The 21,010-nt window shown below is 43.5% G+C and overlaps 1 protein-coding gene across 2 annotated transcripts; it reads right to left on the bottom strand.

Annotated features, from left to right (window-relative positions):
- Positions 1-382: 382 nt before the first annotated feature.
- On the bottom strand, positions 383-20,194 carry LOC124228933 (probable G-protein coupled receptor 148). 2 transcript variants are annotated; one of them, XM_046643997.1, is made up of 4 exons: positions 19,938-20,194; positions 17,588-17,737; positions 12,699-12,792; positions 383-3,776 (listed from the first exon to the last, which is right to left on the bottom strand). In XM_046643997.1, the coding sequence occupies exons 2-4, from the start codon at positions 17,664-17,666 to the stop codon at positions 2,840-2,842; spliced, it is 1,110 nt and encodes a 369-aa protein (XP_046499953.1). In that variant the 5' UTR covers positions 17,667-17,737; positions 19,938-20,194; the 3' UTR covers positions 383-2,839. The 2 variants fall into 2 exon arrangements, with proteins under 2 accessions (XP_046499953.1, XP_046499954.1); XM_046643998.1 differs by lacking the exons at positions 12,699-12,792; positions 19,938-20,194 and having other exon boundaries at positions 17,588-17,712.
- Between the last annotated feature and the right edge of the window lie 816 nt (positions 20,195-21,010).

Here is a 21,010-nt window from a genome sequence, read left to right on the forward strand (position 1 = left end):
TAGGGCTTGCAAAGAATTTTCGCATCATGAGAAAGATTATTGCTGATGCCATTCATGACATTTGGTGTCTAGACACCAAAATGGTGTCTAGACACGATATGGAAGCCACTAGAATCTGAAAACAAGGGGATGAGGTGGGGCCTAAGGATGGGACAGTGTATTCAAAGCAATGGGTGAAAAAGGACACTTTCCGCAAGCCAAGTGTCCACACCCGAAGCAAAGTAGAGAACTGAGGTCTGAATTTCCCAGGCAGTTGGCCCAGCTCTTAACGGTGATGAAATGATTACCTTGGGCCAAGTTATGTGTATAGATGGTCCCTAACTCACAATGGTTCAACTTATGATTTTTCAATTTTGCGATGGTGGGAAAGTGATACGCATTCCATAGAAAGCATATTTCAAATTTTGGATTTTGCTGCTTTCCCACGCCAGCAAACGCAGTATGATGCTCTCTCAGGATGCTGGACAGCAGCAGCGAGCCGCAGCTCCAGGTCAGCCTCAAGATCACGTGGGTAAATGACCGATACACTTACAACCATGCTGGACCCATCCAACCATGCTGTTCTTCACTTTCAGTATAGTATTCAACCAATTCCAGGAGATATTCAACATTTTATTATAAAACAGGCTTTGTGTTAGTTGATTTTGCCCAATTGGAGGCTAACGTAAGTGTTCTGAGTGCATTTAAGGTAGGCTAGGCTAAGCTGTGACGTTTGGCAGATTAAGTGTATTAAATGCATTTTTGACTTATGATATTTTCAACTTATGATGGGTTTATCAGGATATAACCCCATCGTAAGCCAAGGATGATCTGTATGGCAAATGTTAAAGGAAAGGTCCTGATCTCCTAAGGTTCTGTAAGGCCTTTCTAAGCCTCAGCTTTTCTCATTTGTAGACCAGAATAATAATATCTATGTTATAAAATCGTTGTGGGGATTTCCATAGTGTCAGGAGCATAATAGTTGCTCAATACATGGTATCTATTGCCTTTCTTGTTGTTGTTATTATTACGTGTAAATAAAAGTAAATATCATAATGATGGTTCCCATAGATTGGCTCATTCAAGCCTCATTTTACCCTCCTTTTGGAGTAACTTCCTGTATTGCCAAGTCTATGAAACTAGGAACTACATTTCCCAGACTCCTTTGCTCTTAGGGTCTAGTTGCCAGTTAGGGTCTACCAATTGGAGGCAATCACATGAGATTTGGAAGATGGAAGGAGGTGGAAGCCATCTTCCTGTTGCTGTTTCTTTTGCAAACAACGTCACAAAGACATGAATGGCATGAGGCAGCAGGGACTGTGGTGCAAGTAGCTGCTTGACCTTCAGATCACGCTGCAGTGGTTTGCCCTTGACATCAATTAGTGGGGGCTCCTGATTTCAGCTTCTTAAGCCCTTCCAGTGACTTTGTAAGCATCTAATTCCTGTATGAAATTCTTTCTGTTTAAAATACCTAGGGTGATGATTCCTGTTTCTAGAACTAAATCCTGACTGATTCAGGAATGGATATTTCATCTAAAGAAATATCATATGTAAACTTCTGTGAAAGAATTTATTTTGGGGCCCGCCCCAGTGGCCTAGTGGTTAAGTTGGGCATGCTCTGCTTCAGTGGCCCAGGTTTAGTTCCTGGGTACGGACCTGCACCATTCTATTGGTAGCCATGCCATGCTGGTGGCCCATATACTAAAAAGTAGAGGAAGACTGGCATGGATGCTAGCTCAGGGTGAATCTTCCTCAGCAAAAAAAAAAGACTTTATTTCTAACTGCTGCCTCAAACTTGCTTAAATTTAAATTATGAGTTAATTGACATGTTTAAGCGAGTTCAGTGTTCTCCTTATTGATGCCATTTTTTTTGAGATCTGTTAACATAACACAAAGTTTTCTGGGATTCTGAACTGTTAACTCTGTATTTGTATATCATATTGAAGGCAGAGTATGTTTTTGTGATGATCATAACTTATCTATTGTCTTTCTTTACACTGTATTTGGTTGAGAGGAAAATGGTCGCTGAAACAATTTTGCCTCCCATTATCCATTCTTCCTTCCTTTCTTAGTATCAAAGACCTCAATTTTTAGCTGGAGATACTGCTAACCAGCTAAAGTTTATTCCCACTCTCCCTTAAAGCTAGATATGGCCATATGGTTAAATTTTGGCCAGTTAGATGTAAGAAAAAGTGTTTAGTGTAACTTCTAGAAAGTATATTTAGAAGGTGGGTTCAGAGTCTTCTTTGCCTTCCTCCTTCCTGTTGGTTGGAGTGTGAATGTGATGACAGGAGCACCAACAGCCATCTTGGGTCATGAGGTGGTACATTAATCATGGCAGAGTAGAAGAGAATGAGCCTGTTGCCTGCAGAGCTGCCACATAGGCCTGGATTTTGTAACTCCAGATTTCTTTCACATAAGAAAAAAAAAAAATCAGTCTCTAACTTTTTAAAGTCACTGTTATTTTATTGCTGTTTTGTTATTATATGTAGCTAAACCTACCCCTAATTAATATAAGGGGAATAGCCAAACTTCAGTCCCTATCAACCATGGACTATTTCTCAGTTTCTAAAAACAAGTGCATTCTCAAAAGCTGCCCAACTACTGAAACACAGTAAAGCATGCTGCCAAAAATGCTGATCCGGGCTTAGAAACAAAGGCATAAAATGATTTCACTGAGGCCAGTCCAGCATACGCAACAGCCAACTTTGTAAGCCGGATGAATAACTTTGATTCACTCATATCACTTTCAAAATCAAATCAAGACTCCCATTTTAGGTTGAGTAAAAGGCAAGTGCTCAACCCTAGCTGGTGGTCCATTAGGACTAGAGTTATAGATTCAAAATGGCTGGGTTTTTGTTTAAACTGGACCTCTGCTGTTGGTCACGTGACCACACCACAGCCGACAGCACACCCAATGGTATAACCTGCTTTGCAGCTCTCTGTTCCAGAGCCCATAGATCAGAGGGTTAAAACACTGGGCAAAGGCAAAGACTCCAAAGAGCACCAGATTTAAAGCAAAGAAAAACGCTCCGCACATCTTTCCCAAACCTATGAATAACAGGGTTGGTATTACGTGCAAGCTCAACTGCACTAAATGAATGAGGACTGTTCTCCTGGCTTTGATATTTGACCTGTTAAAATGGCCAGCCCGTTTCCCTTCTTGGTATATCAGAGAGTAACTTATAAGAATGACAGAAAGAGGAAGGAAAAGGAAAGCCATGCCAATGGCTCTGGCAGGAGTGCCGTTCAAGACCACTGGGCAAAGGGGTTCAGATTCAAAAATAGCAGCCTGAGTGGAGTTACTGCTCTCTATGAGGAATAAGCAAATATTCTTGAGTATAATGATCATCCAAGTCCCAGCCAGAATCCTATACTTGACTGAATCTACAAAGGACAGAGATTTCAATGGCCAGCAAATGGCCAGGTAAGTATTGAAAGCCATGAAGGCCAGAGTGAAGAGGATTCCTTCTCCAACACTTAGCTGGGCCCCAAACACCACCCAGCACATCAATACGGGGCTGTTGGCCAGCAAAGCCCGCATTCCTTGGAAAACCACCCCCAGACCACAATAGGAGGAGATGCACAGCAGATGGTGGCAAAGGAGGATGTATCGGACCTCGTTCCTCAGTTTCGAATTCTGTGTCACTATGGCAATAATGACGACAGTGATGAAAGTGGCAAAGGAGAAAGAAACCACGTACAAAGAGGCCTTCACTGTGGCTTCTAGCCTCAGCCAATCCGATATGTTGCAATGCTCAGAAGACAAGTTCATGATCTTCAGGGCAACTTGGCTCCTGCAGGATTAAAGAACAAGAAAGAGTGAATCTGCATTAAAGCTCCTTTTTTAAAAAAAAAACAAACTATAGATTAGCCTTTATTTATTTATTTACTTTTGAGGAAGATTAGCCCTGAGCTAACATCTACCTCCAATCCTCCTCTTTTTGCTGAGGAAGACTGGCCCTGGGCTAAAGTCCCTACCCACCTTCCTCTGCTTTTTTTATATGTGGGATGCCTACCACAGCATGGCTTGACAAGCAGTGCATAAGTCCGCACCCAGAATCCAAACCGGTGAACCCTGGGCCACCAAAGTGGGACGTGTGAACTTAACCACTATGCCACCGTGCTGGAACCCCCTTTTTTTTTTTGAGGAAGATTAGCCCTGAGCTAACATCTGCCGCCAATCCTCCTCTTTTTGCTGAGGAAGACTGGCCCTGAGCTAACATCCGTGCCCATCTTCTTCTACTTTCTATGTAGGACGCCTGCCACAGCATGGTTTGCCAAGCGCTGCCATGTCCGCACCCAGGATCCGAACCAGTGAACCCTCGGCCGCCGAATGTTAAAGCTTCTTGGGTGGTCTTCCAGCTCTCTGATCTTGCACACAGCCTCAAGGGGCAGCTTGCATGATTTTTGCTACAGAGGATGACAATTTTAGATAGGATTGACGTGGATGAAAGGAACTGGAGAAGTCATCTGGGGTCTTCTCTTTATTTCAGAGGACGGGCATATACTCAAATCATCTGAAAGGAGGGTTTGAAAGATGTGCCCTCCGTACTTAGCAAATTGCTCAAAATCAGGTCGCAGTTGTACGCCTTACGCATCGTTTTCCATCTTTGATTGTGAGAACTTTTTCAATTCAGAGCACAAAGCACAACATTGTAAAAGTCAACTGATTAACCACCAAACACTTAGTTCATGCAAAGGTCTGGGGAAGAAGTTAGGGCAGGAGCTGTGAGGAATGAGAAGAAGTTGCTGCCAAGACTGGAATTCATTTGGGTCCACAAGACATGAAAGGGAGATTAACAATAATGACGACAATCCTGGGTGATATTTACTGAGTACTTTCTAGGGATCAAAAGCTCTTAGAGCATATTCCTCACTAACCCTGGGGCACGTTTTATTTTCCACCAAATGGTTTTATTATGCACATTTCACAAATGGGGAAACTGAGACTTGGAGATGCTATGTAACCTGCTCAAGGCCTTGTGGTTACTGCATAGTAGGGCCAGGGTTTGAATTTGGGAGGACCATTCCAGAGCCCATCCTCTCAACCACTACAAGTAAGTTTGTGTCAAGTGCAAGGCCAAATGAATGCATTCTCTGAGTTCTTCTTTGGCCAACGTCATTTGACCAGCCACCTGGACCCCATTTGTAGGAATATCGTTTCTCTTGTTAGGAAGCTGGAAGACTGCACATTCAGGAAGGTTCTGAGATCTCAGGATTCCTCAGGGAATGTGCCCACTGAAATGGTAAGTCATGCTCAGTAGCTTCATCAAATCTTCTCAAGTGTGCACAGCAGTGAATGGCAGCCTGGGGAACCCCCAAATTACAGCATGACTTTTGTCTCTGTGAAAACCTACTGTAGAGATGCCAACTGTTGCCTCCCCATCTACACCCTATCCAAGGTGATCAACCCCACAGTAGCCTTGCTGCCTCGCTTCCACATGACCTATAGCATCACCACCTCCCTGATCAAAGTTCATTGCACTGGGAGTAAACCTGATCCACGGAAAATCATCCTGTAGACTGCGGTGAGTCCATCAGTCTATCTCTTAAAAATCAGACCCAAAGATTCTCACACAGAGAATGCAGTCCGAGTGCGACATCATGTAATTGGCCTGCCAGTCATGGTGGAGTGTAGGTGAGTAGAAGAAAGAGACAGAGAGAGGTAGGAGAGAAGCACAGATGAGGGAGACCATGATGCCCTTCAGAGGCCACAAAAGCCCTTGCAAGACAAAGAGAACACCCTTGGCTTCTGAATTTCTGATTCTACTGGGCTGCTTTACGTTTTCTGCCCTTGGGTTCTAAAAATATAACACACCCCTCTATTATTTGAGCTAGCTTAGGTGGGTTTCCATTCGTTTATTCTGTACCCTTGAGTTCCAAGCAAATGAAACGGACCCTGAAGAGGCAGAATAAACTGTATTGATTTCCTAAAGGGCATATCACAATGGGGATACAACTGTTGCAACTTCCTGAGAATCTAAATGCCATCACTCCTTATGAAATCTCTTGCTGCAAGTATAATTTTTTCTCTGCATATTATGTTGTCACCCTTTGTGGAGATTTTCTTGCCATTGTCGTGCTGTTAAATTCCAGGCATTTATTTTCTCTACCTTCCAGCTCTCCAGAGAGGAATTGAAATTGTAGTGGTCACGAACACAATCAGCTTACAATCATTTTTGGAAAAAATACCCTGGATAGAAAACTGAAAACTGGATAAAAAGAACCCCCACAACAAGGGACAGTCCTGACTAAGGCAAAAGAGGCAGAAATTCCTGCTGGAGAGGAAAAAAGCCACCTTTGGGAGCAGTGGAGCTTCTCAGCTGGCCAGGCGGGAGCCACCCTAAGGTACGCAGCCCTCCCTGGAGGAGTGAGGTCCGGAGCAGGGGCGATACTGCTAAAAGCATACTTCAGACTCAGCCCCGTCTCAGTACGGGGGTCTTACTGTCTGGCTTCTCTGGCTATTAACTGCAGCGAGGATACCCCAAGAAAAGCTATCGGCTGAAAGCCAAAAAGACCTGAGTCTTAAAGGGCCTGTGCACAAACTCACTCATTGCAGCAACCTAAAATCACCAGAGACAAGGCTGACAGTCCTTTGGTGAAACGAGACTCACCTGGGTGCTCTGGGGGCATCTTGGTGAGAGGAGGGACCTCTCCGGAGACTGAGACATTGGTGGGGGCCATTGTTCTGAACTGGTCCAGGTGTGCTGTCACAGACGCTGGAGGTTCCTCCCTTGGCCTGTTAGCCCAGGGGTCTGCCACGCCCACTAGAGCACAGATTTAATCCAGTTCAGCCAGGGCAGGCAGCCTGCCCCAGGGACCGGCCCCATCTAACAGCAAGCCCTCAGGCTACTTTTCAGCCTGTGTTGACTGGGTGCCTTGATCCTCCACAGGCAGGTAAGGGTGTCTGCCTCTGTGGGGCAGGGCCTCTGTGAGGACCAGTTGATCTGTGGGGGGCATTGGTGGAGAGGTGGGGGCCTCTGTAGTGCGGCGACAGGGTACACTCCAGGGAGTTGAGAAGTGTGCACGGACCAGGACTGTGTTGATGATGTGTGTGTTCCTGTGGAGGGTGAGGCTTATCAGTGGCAGAAGACCTGTGCTTCACAAACAGCCATAAAAAGGATCAGCCCCACCTTCCAAAGCTTGAAACAATTGAGTGCTCCTGAGCCTAGGGCCAGCCCCACTCAGTGCACTCCTAAGAGAACTGACAACAGCCTTGTAGGCCTGAGGCCTATTGCAACTATAAGCCCCTGAGCCTAGCAACAAGCTACACTGGGTACCAACCCAATTAAGAGGAAAGCTGCAATAGGAGTGTGCTGATAGACTTTGTAGCCAATGGTGCTTAGCCTCCCCAAACTGGATTTACAAACAGCTGGCCAGGGAAGGAAAGACTGGGCCCCCTGGGTATCTGTAGTAAGAGCAACCCTGCCACAGCAGAAGGACACAAGTAGCCCACAAAGGGGTCACTCCTGGATCATTTGGACTGGTGACGAAAGCGAAGCACACTGCTGGGCCTCATAAGGCATCTCATACATAAGGTCACTTCTCCAAGATCAGGAGACATAGCCAACTCACCTAATACATAGAAATAAGCACAGAGAAAGAGGCATAATGAGGAGGCAAAGGAATACTTTCCAAGCAAGGGGACAGTGCAAAACCCTAGAAAACGGACTAAATGAAATAGAAACAAGCGACCTACTCAACAAAGAGTTCAAACAAAATATCATAGGATGCTCACAGATATTGGGAGAAGAATGGAGGAACACAGTGAGCTCATCAGCAAAGAACTGGAAGATATAAAAAACAACCAATCAGAAATGAAGAATACAATACTGGAAATGAAAAACTCATTAGAGGGACTCAATAGCAGAGTAGAGGAAGCAGAAGAACGGATCAGCGAGCTAAATGAAAGACTAGAGGAAATCACCCAAGCTGAACAGGAAAAAAAAAAAAACCAATTAGACAGAATGAGAACAGTCTAAGGGAACTCTGGGACAATATCAAGTGTTCTAACATTCGGATTATAGGTGTCTCAGAAGGAGAAGAGAGAGACAAAGGGGCAGAAATTTATTTAAAGAAATAATAGATGAAAATTTTCCTAACCTAAGGAAGGAAATAGACATCCAAGTACAGGAAGCACAGAGAGCTCCAAACAAGATAAGCCCAAAGAGGCCCACACCAAGACATATTATAATTAAAATGTCCAAAATTAAAGATAAAGAGAGAATCCTAAAAGCAGCAAGAGAAAGGCCACAAGTGACATACAAAGGGAAGCCCATAAGGCTATCAGCAGACTTCTCAGCCGAGACCCTACAGGCAAGAAGACAATGGTACAACATATTTAAAGTGCTAAAAGGAAAAAACCTACAGCCAAGAATACTCTATACATCAAGATTGTCATTCAGAATGGAAGGAGAGACAAAGAGTATCCCAGACAAGCAAATATTAAAGGAGTTTATCAGCAAGAAACCAGTTCTACAAGAAATGCTGAATGGACTTATTTAAGTGGGAAAGTGATGACCACAAATAGAGATGAAAAAAAATTATCAAAAAAAAAAACAAAAAAAAAAAAGAACAGGCAATAAAATCACTTGTAAAGGTAAAAATATAGTAAAGGCAGCAGATCAACTACCTGTGAAGATAATATGAAGGTTAAGAGACAAATGTACTAAAATCACCTATTTCAATGATAAGAGGGTAATGGATAGACACACACTAAGGAAGAGACTACATATGATTTCAAAAACATAAAATGGGGGAGGAGAGGAGTGAAAAAGTAGAGCTTTTAGAAAGAGGTCAAGCTAAAGACTATCAACTCGATATAGACTGTTATGTATATAGAATATTAAATAGGATCCTCATGGTAATCACAAATCAGAAACCTATAATAAATAAAAATGTAAGACAAAAGAAGTCAAACATATTACTAAAGATAGCCATCAAACCACAAGGGAAGAGAGCAAGAGAAGGAGAAAGCAGCAAAGAACTACTAAAACACCCAGAAAAAAAAGTAACAAAATGTCAATAAATACATATTTATCAATAGCTACTTTAAATGTCAATGGACTAAATGCTCCAATCAAATGCCATAGAGTGGCCAACTGGATAAAAAAACAAGACTGTAGCTGCCCCTGACACAGGAAGGGTTAATAATCACTGGAAAAGGCTGGCCAACAAACTGTGACCCAGAGGTGAGAAGGCCAGTCAGCCAATGATGGGTAAGACCTCCAGGGCAGGGCAACCTAAGACAGGCGCGGTCGCCTGGGGGCACAGATGGAGACACGATATCGATATCGATATCGGGAGCAGGAGGGGCCGTTGCCTAGGAGGCCTTGCCTGCTCCGAGATAAAAATATACGAGCACAGCAATAACATGATAATATCAAAACAGAGGCTGAGGGAGGGCTCCTTGAGAAATCACGAAGAATTCTTGGCATTCGCTAATTACTTCATCCAGAAGACCTATGTATGCTTAACAGATGTAAGCTATGTATATATTGAAATGCTGGTTATAAAAAACTCAGAGTGGCCATCAGCCCTCTCTGCATCTATCCTGATGTGTACATTGGATTGCGACACCAACAGACTCATGTATATGTTGCATACAAGAGACACACTTCAGACCTAAAGACACTCACAAACTGAAAGTGAAAGGATGGAAAAAGATATTCCACGCAAATGGCCAAGAAAAGAAAGCAAATGCTGGTAAGTTAGAACAAACACTCCACCCCTGGATTGGGGGAATCCCATGACCTGGGTTCTAAGCATAGATCTGTTGCTAACAAGGAATGTGACTTTGGGTGCTGAAGTCACTTTACTTCTCTGGTCCGTGGTTCTTTACATCACGGCCATGCAGCATCGCCAAGCTCCACCCTTTCTCTCTCTATCTAGAGTCCTCCTCACTCACATCCTCAGGGGCCAACTCTTCACTTGGGCCTGGAGTATCTGAGCTTTATCTTATTTTTGAGAACAAGATTGCCCCCACCCCCAATCCAGAACATCCTCATCTTATTCTCTGTGGCTGAGCCGTGAGTAGAACCCCTGGCTCTCCAGGACAGGTCCTGCCTTGTCCTGCCAGGCCACCTCCTAAGACCTGAAACCCAGCCTCTGAGCCTGACTTAGGGTGGTTGCGGCTGGCAGGCCACATGGTGATGGCCTCCCTGTCTGCTTGAGCTTCCCAATAATGCCCATTCCTGGGCTCCCTGTTGCCGGGTTTGGCCTAGCATACGGGCTATTTTCCATTATTCGGTCTTGCTCCCCACCCCTCATTCTGCACGGAATCCCAGTCATGTCTGGAGCACCCCCACTGGATTCCTCCTTCCTGCTCAGCAGGAATTCCCTGCACCTGCACCGGGCCCCCACCCCCTACCCCTGCTCTAGTTCATTTGACAGCACCTCCCCAGCGGCAATGAGCTGGGCTTGGCCTGGCCTTGTTCTAAGACTTGAAATCATACATAGGGCAGGAGTGACTGTCCTTGTGCTTCCTTTAGAATGAAATTTTAAAAGCTGCTCTTTGTCTCTCCTGATTGCTGCAGCTGCAGCTATAATAAAGACTAAACCACCAACCCGCCTCCTTCCGGATCTGAGATGGTTTCAGGGAACTATTTATTGTTGAGACCAGGCAAGGGCCAGTTTCTTTTTCTAATATGTTGAACACACTAATCAACGTGGCATGTTCTTTCATCATTATACTCCACCAGTCTTCACTTAGCATTGAAACATACAATGCAGAATCCTAAGCAGGGAGGTTACCAGGCGCTAAAACACAGGTGCTAACATACAGAAACTTCTCGTCCAGTGGAAGATGCAAAATACAATGTAATTAGGTAATAGTAACCAACAACATCACGTCTAGTTTCTCTCACTTACCAAATGAGTAAGAAAGCTGGGTGTGCTACAGGAGGATTGTTTAGAAATAGAAGGGATAACTGAGGCAGTGAGAGAGAGCTCCTTGAAGGAGACAAGACTTGAATCCAGCCTTACAAGGAGGAAAACTAAGCAGGTCAAGGGTGAGGTGCAGAGGGGAGAGGAGAGGTACAGATTCCAGGCCACAGAGAATAGACAGAGCCAAGGGAGGACCATACCTGCTACTCAGGAGACAATGAGCAGATCAGTTTCGGTGGAGTGAAGGCCTGTTTAGAAGACTAAGGACAGACCAAGACCAGAACCAGATTTGGAGGGCCTTGATACCATTCCAAGGGTTAAGACTCATTTTCTAGGCAATAAGGAGCCTTGCATGATTAAAATTAGGAGCAGCACATGCCACAGGTTAAGAGCCAACATGAGATGCCCAGCGTTGCTTGCACAGTGCTATTTTATAGGAACTCCGCTGAGCAGGCACCCCAGCAGAGGAGAAATTTGCACAACAAAGACACTACCACCATAATGAGTGGCTTAGAATAAGTTTTGTACACATGAAATCTCCAGGAGGGTTGCAAATCTGCAAAATCAATGAGGGCAAGTTTTACTGCCTTTAATTTATTATAAGACCTCGGGAAGATCAGCAATTTATTCAGGATCATGCAGCCAGAAAGAATCTCCCAGTCTCCAAATTCTTATTCTTCCTTAGAGGCATATTTGCATTTCAAGAGCTCATGGCAACCAAACCCATATACTTAGCCCCCATCTATCTGTATTACCTCCACTTAACAACAGCTCTTAGAGCCTTTTTCTTCTCCTGAAATTCTGAAATGGAAATACCTGTTTCCTTCTAGCCCAAAATGTTACTTTGGCTTGAGCTTTGAAATAAAACCCTGGCGTTTAGCGATTTCAGCAAAGAATTACATTATATTCACCACCGACCCGATAAAATCAGAACCAGCCCCCACGACTCCTGCAAAAATCCTGTAGGAAGCAGATGTGTGAGAAGGGCTGGACTGGTTACTTACAAGGTCAACGAAGCCCCGGGGTCTCGTCCTAAGAGCCCTGCTTAGGGCAAAGCCCTGAGGACAACCTGCTGCCCTCGGTGAGGGACTGAATCTACAAACAGATGTGGCCAGACTGTATATAAAAATAGAACCTTGACCCACAACCTTCAGCAACCTGCCCAGGAAACCAACCCTTTATCTACAGTAACTGAGCCCGGAAGGCAGCCTGCTGTCTCTCTGACAACCCAGGAAGTCAGATGATAGCTCCCGTAACAACTGGCCCAAACTGACAGCTTCCCTAATTTTCGTCCCTTCTTCCAACTTCGGACCAACCAGAGAAAGCCAAATATACACCCCTAACTAGTCACATAGGATGCCCCGCTTCTGGTTAGCCCATCAACAGCTTCCCCAGGCCCCACAGGCTCCCATCAGGTCACACCTGGCTCCATCCCTTTTTCCACCATAAAGCTTTCCCACTCCTCTGTCTGCCTTGAGTCTCTGCCAAAACGCAGTTGATGGTGGCCGACCCCCTTGCTATGGCGAGCTCTGAATAAATAGCCTTTGCTTTTCTCCTTTGGTTGGTCTTTGTTTTTCTCCACATCGATGTGAAAACATGGTGCTCGTGGCTCTACACAGGACATGTGCTTTGAGCTGTTTCTCCAGGGAGCTCATGAACTTGTGGGAGCCCACTCTTCCTCTCCATCCTGTGCCCCTCCTGGTCAGCTGCAGGGGCATGTTGGGGAGTTTGGGCTGAGTGAGATGGATTCCTTTGACGGAAAGGCAACTGCTACCTTGGCTTCATCATGAGATCTGGGTCACTGGGCTGGGGGAATTTCCCACTTCTCTCACCTCTGAGGGTCCACAGGCAACCGTTCCAGAATAGATACCCCACTGCAGGAGAAAATCAATGGATCATTGGATGTGTGCCTGTGTGATGGAGGGCCTGGAAGGGAGCATAAGAAAAGGGATCATGATGCAGACAAAATCTAATAGTAGATAATGTGTTGATTGTTCACTGGGACATGGCTGTAGCAAGGGCCAACCCCTTCAGTCCGCACAACAAGCCTATAAAGGAGGCACTATCATTATTCCCATTTTTCAGAAAAGAAAACCAAGGGATAGAGGGAGGAAGAAACTCAGCCAGGGTTAATTGGCTCGTGACAGTGAATTTGGACCAGGCGGTCACTTTCTAAACCACTGGGCCACCTGCCCCCACGTCAGTGAAGGCTGATACTGAAGGTGGTGAATTGTCTCCCCACACTTCCTCTTGGGGGGATTGCTGGTTAACGGTGAAGTCTGCCTTCAAACCCAGCTCTTCTGACAGTTTGATACTGGTGTTTGTTGAATTGTTTCCTGACAGTACCATATTGATGCACGTGAATTGAATTCTGTAAAAAGAGAGACTGAGCAGGTGGTATGGTCTGAATTATGGCCCCTTTCCCCAAATTCATATATTGAAGCCCTAACCCCCAGAATCTCAGAATGTGACTATATTTGGAGATAAGGTCTTTAAAGAGGTAATTAAGTTAAAATGAGGCCATCAGGGCAGCCCTAATCGAATCTGATTGGTGCCCTTGTGTCCTTGTCAGAAGAGGAGGTTAGGACATATGGAGAGAGACCCTAGAGATGCGTGTGCACAGAGAAAAAACCATAGAAAGAGGCAGCAAGAGGATGACCATCTGCAAGTCAAGAAGAGAGGCCTCTGAGGAAACCAACCCTGCCAGCATCTTCATCTTGGACTTCCAGCCTCCAGAATGATGAGAAATTGAATTTCTGTCGTTTAAGTCACTCGGCCTGTGGTACTTTGTTGTGGCAGCCCAAGCAGACTGATACAGCCGGGAAAAACAACTACCAGCTACCGCTTTATTCCCAGGTAGCTGAGAATGGCTTCCTGTGGGTCCAGCTAGACTCCCCTCAGAACCCACACCTAGGAATGTCTAAAGGAGGAAAGGTCTCTGATCTGTGAGAGGGAGGAGGGCCTTTTCTTCCTGGGTGCTCACTGTCAGTCAGGCAGTGTCCGCCAAGGTTAGGGCCAGTGTCTGACTTACCACCAATGGGAAGAACTCATCAGCTGAGAACAAACTTCAGAAATGGTTTCAAGTGCTCAGTGGCTGCTGGCAGAAGGCCAGTGAGAAGAAGTGGGTACTTCCAGAATGGTTCTTGCAACCCTCCCGGAATGATCAGACCTTCTCTTCTTCCACCATAAACACGCCCTCTTCTCTTTAAAAGCATCTTCCCCTTTGCTCTAATTGTGGCCTTACTTCTTTGGTATTTTGAAAACCACTCCAGTCTGTGAAGCTTCTGCCATCTCATCTCCTATTCTCAAAGTGGGCAGGAAGGAAGGGAGGAAACCAGTGTTTACTGAGTGCCAGGAACTGCTCATCAAGAATAGGCCCTTAACTAAATATTAGCTGTGTTAATCATCTGGAAACAGCTCCCAGAGGTGACGTGGAGAACTGGGTGAAATCATGCAGCTTCTGCAGGTATATCCTGTGACTTCTGAAGACAGAAAAATTACACATTTTTCTAATGAGTGTTTTCCCAGGCAGTTAACTTTCTGAGTGTTAACCTGCCTTTTTTAATAAAAAGGGAAATTCTCCAGCTTCCTTCCCCATTTTTTTTCTGATCAAAATTTTGATCCACAGATATTCTTCTAAGTACTCATAGGATTCATTAATCTAGAGACTCACTACCTTGTTTTAATAGAAACTTGCTCTTTTCTAAACTACTTAATGATTAAAAACACATCTTAGAGGGGCTGGCCCAGTGGTGCAGTGGTTAAGTTCGTAGGTTCCACTTCTCAGCGGCCCAGGGTTCACTGGTTCTGATCCCGGGTGCAGACATGGCACCGTTTGGCACACCATGCTGTGGTGGGCGTCCCACATATAAAGTAGAGGAAGATGGGCACAGATGTTAGCTCAGGGCCAGTCTTCCTCAGCAAAAAGAGCAAGACTGGCAGTAGTTAGCTCCGGGCTAATCTTCCTCAAAAAAAAAACAAAACACACACATCTTAGAAAGCAATGTGCACAAGCATCTTTACTAAACACCTTAAGATTTTGAAACACCAGGCCGTCCATGGGCCAGGGCAGGGTGAAGGAAACCCCCAAAGCTGGAATATAAATAAATATTTAAGAAGGAAGTATTGGAAAGAAGATAGCTCCATAAGAATGGTAACAAAGGGGCCAGCCCTGTGGCCAAGTGATTAAGTTTTCATGCTCTGCTTTGGCTACCTGGGGTTTCAGGGCTTCAGATCCTGGGAATGGACCTACATACTGCTCATCAAGCCATGCTGAGGCAGCGTCCCACATAGCACAACCAGAAGGACCTACAACTAGAATATACAACCATGTACTGGGGGGCTTTGTGGAGAAGAAGAAGAAGAAGAAAAAAGATTGGCAAGAGATGTTAGCACAGGGGCCAATATTTAAAAAAAAAGCAAGAGTGGTGACAAAGCTCTTTTCATTTTATAATTTAATGAGAAATTTGTGTGATCTGACTTACTATAGTAACAATGACATGTGTGTGAACAAAGAGGACACAATTTAATGACACACTTCACTGCCCTATATATATATATCTTCAGATAGAAATATGGCACAGGAGTCATTCCAGGATTTCAGAAAAAGATGGTTCCATACTAACTATAATGATGTCATATGTAACAAACAACATTTTTCATGAATTTTAGAAACTTCAATAATGAATTTATATGAAACTATGGTACACTGGCTAAAATAAAACTGTCATTTGATTCCCTCTGGATGGAGCTCTCTGCATTGGCATGGGCCTAACCAACAAACAAAAGTGTCAGGCTCAACAGATAGACATCTACTCAATCAGCTGGTGAATTCCAGCTACCTATGTGTCTCTGGCATGGATCCAAGTGCTGGAGATACCCAGTAACCAACACATACCAAGTCTCTGACATCACGGAGCTCACACAATCCCGAATCTTCTGACAGTTACCTAGCAGGTGGTAAACAGATGTCATTTCTCCCTTCCTCCCTATCTGTCCAGATGCCAAAAGTCCATGTGATGTCAATAAACCATAAAGAGCAAACAGTGTTCTGTATGTTGCTGAGAAAAATGATTCATTGCCAATACTATTTCCCAGTTAACACTATTTTCCAGTTAATACTATTAACTATTTTAATGTTGCATTATTGTAATTATGAAGCTAGTTAAAAGTTAATTTACCTGTGTATGACTTTAACATGATTAAAGCTTATAAAATAACACATATAAACCAATACGACCTCAATTTAGTTAGTTAATTAATTAATTAATCCATTAATTAAATAGCACATAGCAGCCGAGATGGTGAGTTTTGTGTTTTGCTAGTCAATGTTTGTTCTTTAATAAGATAGCTTCTCCACATGAGTGCATTCTGATGGCTTTGAAAGCCTTAGTCAATTGTTTTCTTTCATTGCACAGTTCAGATAGTTGTGCCACCCTAAGGAACAAGATACACCCTTTCTGTCTCGGCAGACCACACCTGGCTTTAGCATAAACCAGATGTTCCATCAGGACAATCTTGGCAAAGCTGAAATCAGCACTATCCACGAAGTGCTTTAGTTTCTCTCTCTCACTCAGCATCGGAGATTTTTTGTAAACTTTCCATCAAGTTTAATTCTGTTTCCTCAAATTAAGGTACAATTTAATTATAGCTGCTCTTACTGACCTTTATTATATGCTGTGATTTGTTGATGAAAAAGAGTTTCCTTAGTTTTGAAATCTGTTTATAATTTGCACTGCTTGGTTAAATGCTCCTATCTTTATAAGGCATCTTTGCACCATATATATCATACATGTCATGCAAAGTTGACTCTCTAGACCCGAAAACTGTGATCTTTAAATAAATCTTATAATTGAAAGTGAAATTTCATGGAACACTTTAACGTTTTGCTTGCTCTGAGAACTTTTACTCAGCACATAATTATCAACTTGACCTTTTACCTAATTATTGTATCATTGATTTCTCTCAATTGTTGGAACCTATATATTTATAAAGTTCCTGTGGCAGGGATGTAAGTCCATTTATCACAGTCAATTCTCTGTTAACATTTGGATGGACTTGCATTTTTCCATAACAAAGTCCACTTATACCAAGTTAATAAAGTTCTTCGTTATTTTCATTAGCATGTATATTTGCCTTTTAGAATTGGCATAGAATTTTGAATCATATTTATAGAGCAAATGGCTGTTTCAATACCCATCCTTGTGATTACCTTAAAATATGACCATTATAGTCATCTTTCTATTTAATGGACTTATTTCCAAATAGAATATATATTATTGTCATTAATGCTACTTTTGCACACATTATTTGTAACTATATTTTGTATTTCTCAAAAGAATTTACATTCTAAGTATTGGTGACAAAGAAAATCATTAACTTTGAAAGCCCCTGCTATATTATCACAAAATCACTTTTGAGTGATCAAAAAATTTGTAATCAGAATTTTAAAATTCATGCCCATATCCCAATTTCTCCATTTATACATTTGCTCATTCATTCATTCAATAAACATGGATTGTGCACCTACCATGTGTCAGGCACTACGCTAAATGCTGGGTCTGCAGAGATGAATGATATATGGCCTCTGTCCTCAAGACATTTACTTCACTGACTTGGAAGTGGGAGCAAGAATGAACACTGGTATAGTCTATGAGCAGGGTGGCAAAAACATTTAGATCAATTTCACATTTTTTGGAGAAAATGTATGAAAACCACAAACCTTTGGTTAGAGAAAGGTGAGTTCCTTTCTCCTTTCCCAAGAAGTGGATCTGGGGAAGGTATTCTTCCTTCTTTTGCATGAAACACCAGGGCAGGTGATGTTGAGATGAATCCCGGGCAGTACTGACATGGGGCTAGCAGGAAAAGCCTTCTGGAAAAAGCAAGGACACAGAAAGTTGAGTCAGGCTGTTTGAGGAAGACAGAAGGGGTAAAGAAGCCCTCTAGAAAACCACAACGGTGCAAAAGAGGCTGGCTCTGTGGATAGGAAATGAGGGAAAATCTGATGAAGGCAGACATAAATTATGCCTACAGAAGGGAAACAGTCGAGAAATAATCTAATTTAAGGAAACACGTGTGTGAAGGGTACAGATAGCTAGATCTAGATACTGTCCAACTTCGAGGTTTGACCCAAATGACAAAAAGGCTTTCAAAGTCATCAGAATGCACTCATGTGGAGAAGCTATCTTATTAAAGAACAAACAGCCAGTCATGGGGATTTTCAGTGTAGGACACAACTGGATGGATCCTGGTGACAACACAAGTGCAGGATGCAAGTCCTCCTGGGAGGTGAGGGTGGGCGTTAGATAAGGGAACCATGGCTGAGATGTATAAATCCTGCGGTGTGTACCCAAAAATGCATGGCTATGTCACTCTGGTCTAGTGAGACTTGCTTGAGCACTCAAAGAACCTTCCAATAGAACTAAAATTGTCCGCTTTCCTTTTCACCACCTTCTTGACCACTTAAACCATCCACATCCATGGATTCAGGCCCACACAAATTAACAGAGAATGTGGACTCCTTGGCTGTAGCAAACTCTGCCCATGAATCAGGCCCAGATCACCATTCTCTGGTTATTGCCAATTTTACCTAACTTGAGTATCTACCTTGTTCCAGACTTTCAGCCTGCCCTGATCTTAAATGTGTGTTTGCCACTTAATCTTTGTCTTGACTTTCTAAATTCCTGGTCTCAAAACATTGAGTATTATCTCTGGATGATCCAGGACTGGCTGGGGGCCAGAGGAGGACATTTGCTCTTTCACAGGCATCAGAGTGGTGCCATACAATCCCCACCTAGATGTCAAGGAAATGTGACCTGGTCAGAAGGCAAGTGTACCTATTGCAGGAAGTGCAGTCTCCAGAGAGAGGACCATAGGCCATAAAAGACAAGAGCCAAAAGTGAGTTGGGACCAGACTGGGGACTTTAGTTTGTATGACCAGAGCTGTAAGTATCTACAAAACCCAAGAGGGATGCGCTATCTCCAGGTAGTCCTCCCAGAAACAACACATCCCCACTAAGACTTGGAGATGGTTTGCTGATGAGATTAAGGTGCCTCTCTGTATAAGGTCAGGAGGTGACTAATTTGATCCTAGAAATGGAATCTATGGGAACCATTCAGCATATTCGTAGGTTCAACAGAAAGGATACTGAAATAACAGCAGAAAATCAAAGGATGCTAGCTCCCTTGGAAGCAATGAAAAGCAAAGAATAAGAAGTTAATGATGGGTCACCAACACTGAAGAAGCAAATGGGCCCAATTAATGTAATATCCACTGATCCACTTAACAAGTAGATCCCACAGGCTGAGAGAGAGTCATGAGGCTGCCACAGTATTATTTTATTCAATGAGCATCAACTATACGCCCGAGAACTGTGAAAAGTGTCTCTAGTTAGTTAAATGGAAAAATAAGGCAGAATCCCTGCACGTGGAGCTCACAGTCTTTCAGGGAAGACAGAAACATATATAAGCAGATACTTTCAATACTATGAGTTAAGTGCTTTAATTCAAAATGCCACGGAAACCCAGAGGAGGGAGTCTAATCTTCCTAGAAAGGTCAGGGAAAACTTCTCATAGGACAGTGACTCTAGAAAATAATAAGGATTTATCCATTGACCTAGCCAGCTAGCCATTCATTCATTCACCGTGTATGTGTTGAGTACCTCTGACTGTTCTAGATGGGTGGACACAACATTGAACAAGACAGACAAAGTCCTTACTCCAGTGAAGTTTACATTCTGGTGGGAATGGATGACGTTACCAGGAGAAACACAGAATGGTGTCTTAAGATCATCCGATATCCACCTTATGGCCTCATTTCATCGCCCACATGTATTTTCCTACTAAGACCAGAGTGCGTTGACCACTCAAACTGGAGCATTTCAATCCTTTTGGTAAGTGTAGCTCTCATCATGAAACTGAAATCAGTTTATTGCTTACCATCACAATGGAATAATTCCAGAAGGGCACGATGAGATGAAATCGAGTTTCTGAAAATGCAGAGCTGAGAATCGATTTCAAGGAAAAGTAAAAGTGAGAAATGGGATGCCCAGAATGACATGAGAAATCCTTACCTTACTTCACCACTGAGGGTCTTTGCTGCCAATGGAACAAGGAGTTCTCCTTTCCAGGAAAAAATGTGTGGAAGAGCAGCAGGAGTTTCTTCATGAATCCCAGGAAGAACTCCCAATACCCAGTATCTAACAGAAGTCAAAGGACGCGCTCCACTTCACATTCTCCCAGGACCCTGAGCCTTCAGACCGGGGCCCCTTCCGTGGTGCCTGCAGCCACGTGATTCACAGTATAGCAAGCTGCAAGAAATGTCAGAGAAAGCAGAGAACTCTGCAGTGGCCACTTCCTGAAAGAACACTGAACTCCTTCTGTCTAAAAAGGAAGTGGAGGAACCCTGGGCCAGCGCATCTCCTTCTGTACACAGGGGTCCCTTTGCAAAGAGATGTGTGCTCTCTGCATCCTTTCTGGGGTTGGGACCCACTTCATGGCGTTAAAGATGACAAGGAGAAATGTCTCTAGAGAAAATTAAGAAGTTTCCCACCCTAACATAAGGGAAAAATTCAAGCCACTGCACCAATGGTTTCAAGCCAGACCGACCTTCAAAGATCTCAGATTCCGCCTGTGGAAATGACCACATTTCATAACACAGGCAGTTAGAAACCTCTGCATGGCACAGTTGGTATCATTCTGAAAACTCCTATTTCCTGTTTGCCAACATGTCTGCTTTAAATCTCTCGAACTGCTAATTACGCCGCAAGTGTGATACACAAGCTCTGCCTCGTATTTATAGCCTTCATTTCTTTTGGAAGCTATTCAAGTAATACTTTTTTTTTTGCTTCTAGGCAATCTTTGATTTTTATTTTTGCTTATTTATTTATTTTTGTTGTTGCAGTAACATTGGTTTATAACATTATATAAGTTTCGGATGTACATCATTATATTTCAATTTCTCTGTAGATTACATCATGTTCACCACCCAAAGACTAATCACAGCCCATCACCACACACATGTGCCTAATCACCCCTTTTGCCCTTTTTTCACCCCTCCCCCCCACTCTGGTAACTACCAATCCCATCCCCGTCTCTATTTGTTACGGTTTTTATCTTCTATTTATGAGTGAGATCATACGGTGTT

The sequence above is a fragment of the Equus quagga genome, chromosome 17 (genome assembly GCF_021613505.1).
Source record: "Equus quagga isolate Etosha38 chromosome 17, UCLA_HA_Equagga_1.0, whole genome shotgun sequence".
NCBI lineage: Eukaryota > Metazoa > Chordata > Mammalia > Perissodactyla > Equidae > Equus > Equus quagga.

Coding starts and splice junctions, on each gene's coding strand:
- LOC124228933 (XM_046643997.1), bottom strand. CDS start 17,666: ATGCAAAAGAAGGAAGAATACCTTCCCCAGATCCACTTCTTGGGAAAG. Junction 12,793..17,587: donor TCACCTTTCTCTAACCAAAG/GTTTGTGGTTTT, acceptor GCTCCCTTCCAG/GCCCTCCATCACACAGGCAC. Junction 3,777..12,698: donor TTGCCTGTGGACCCTCAGAG/GTGAGAGAAGTG, acceptor TTAATCCTGCAG/GAGCCAAGTTGCCCTGAAGA.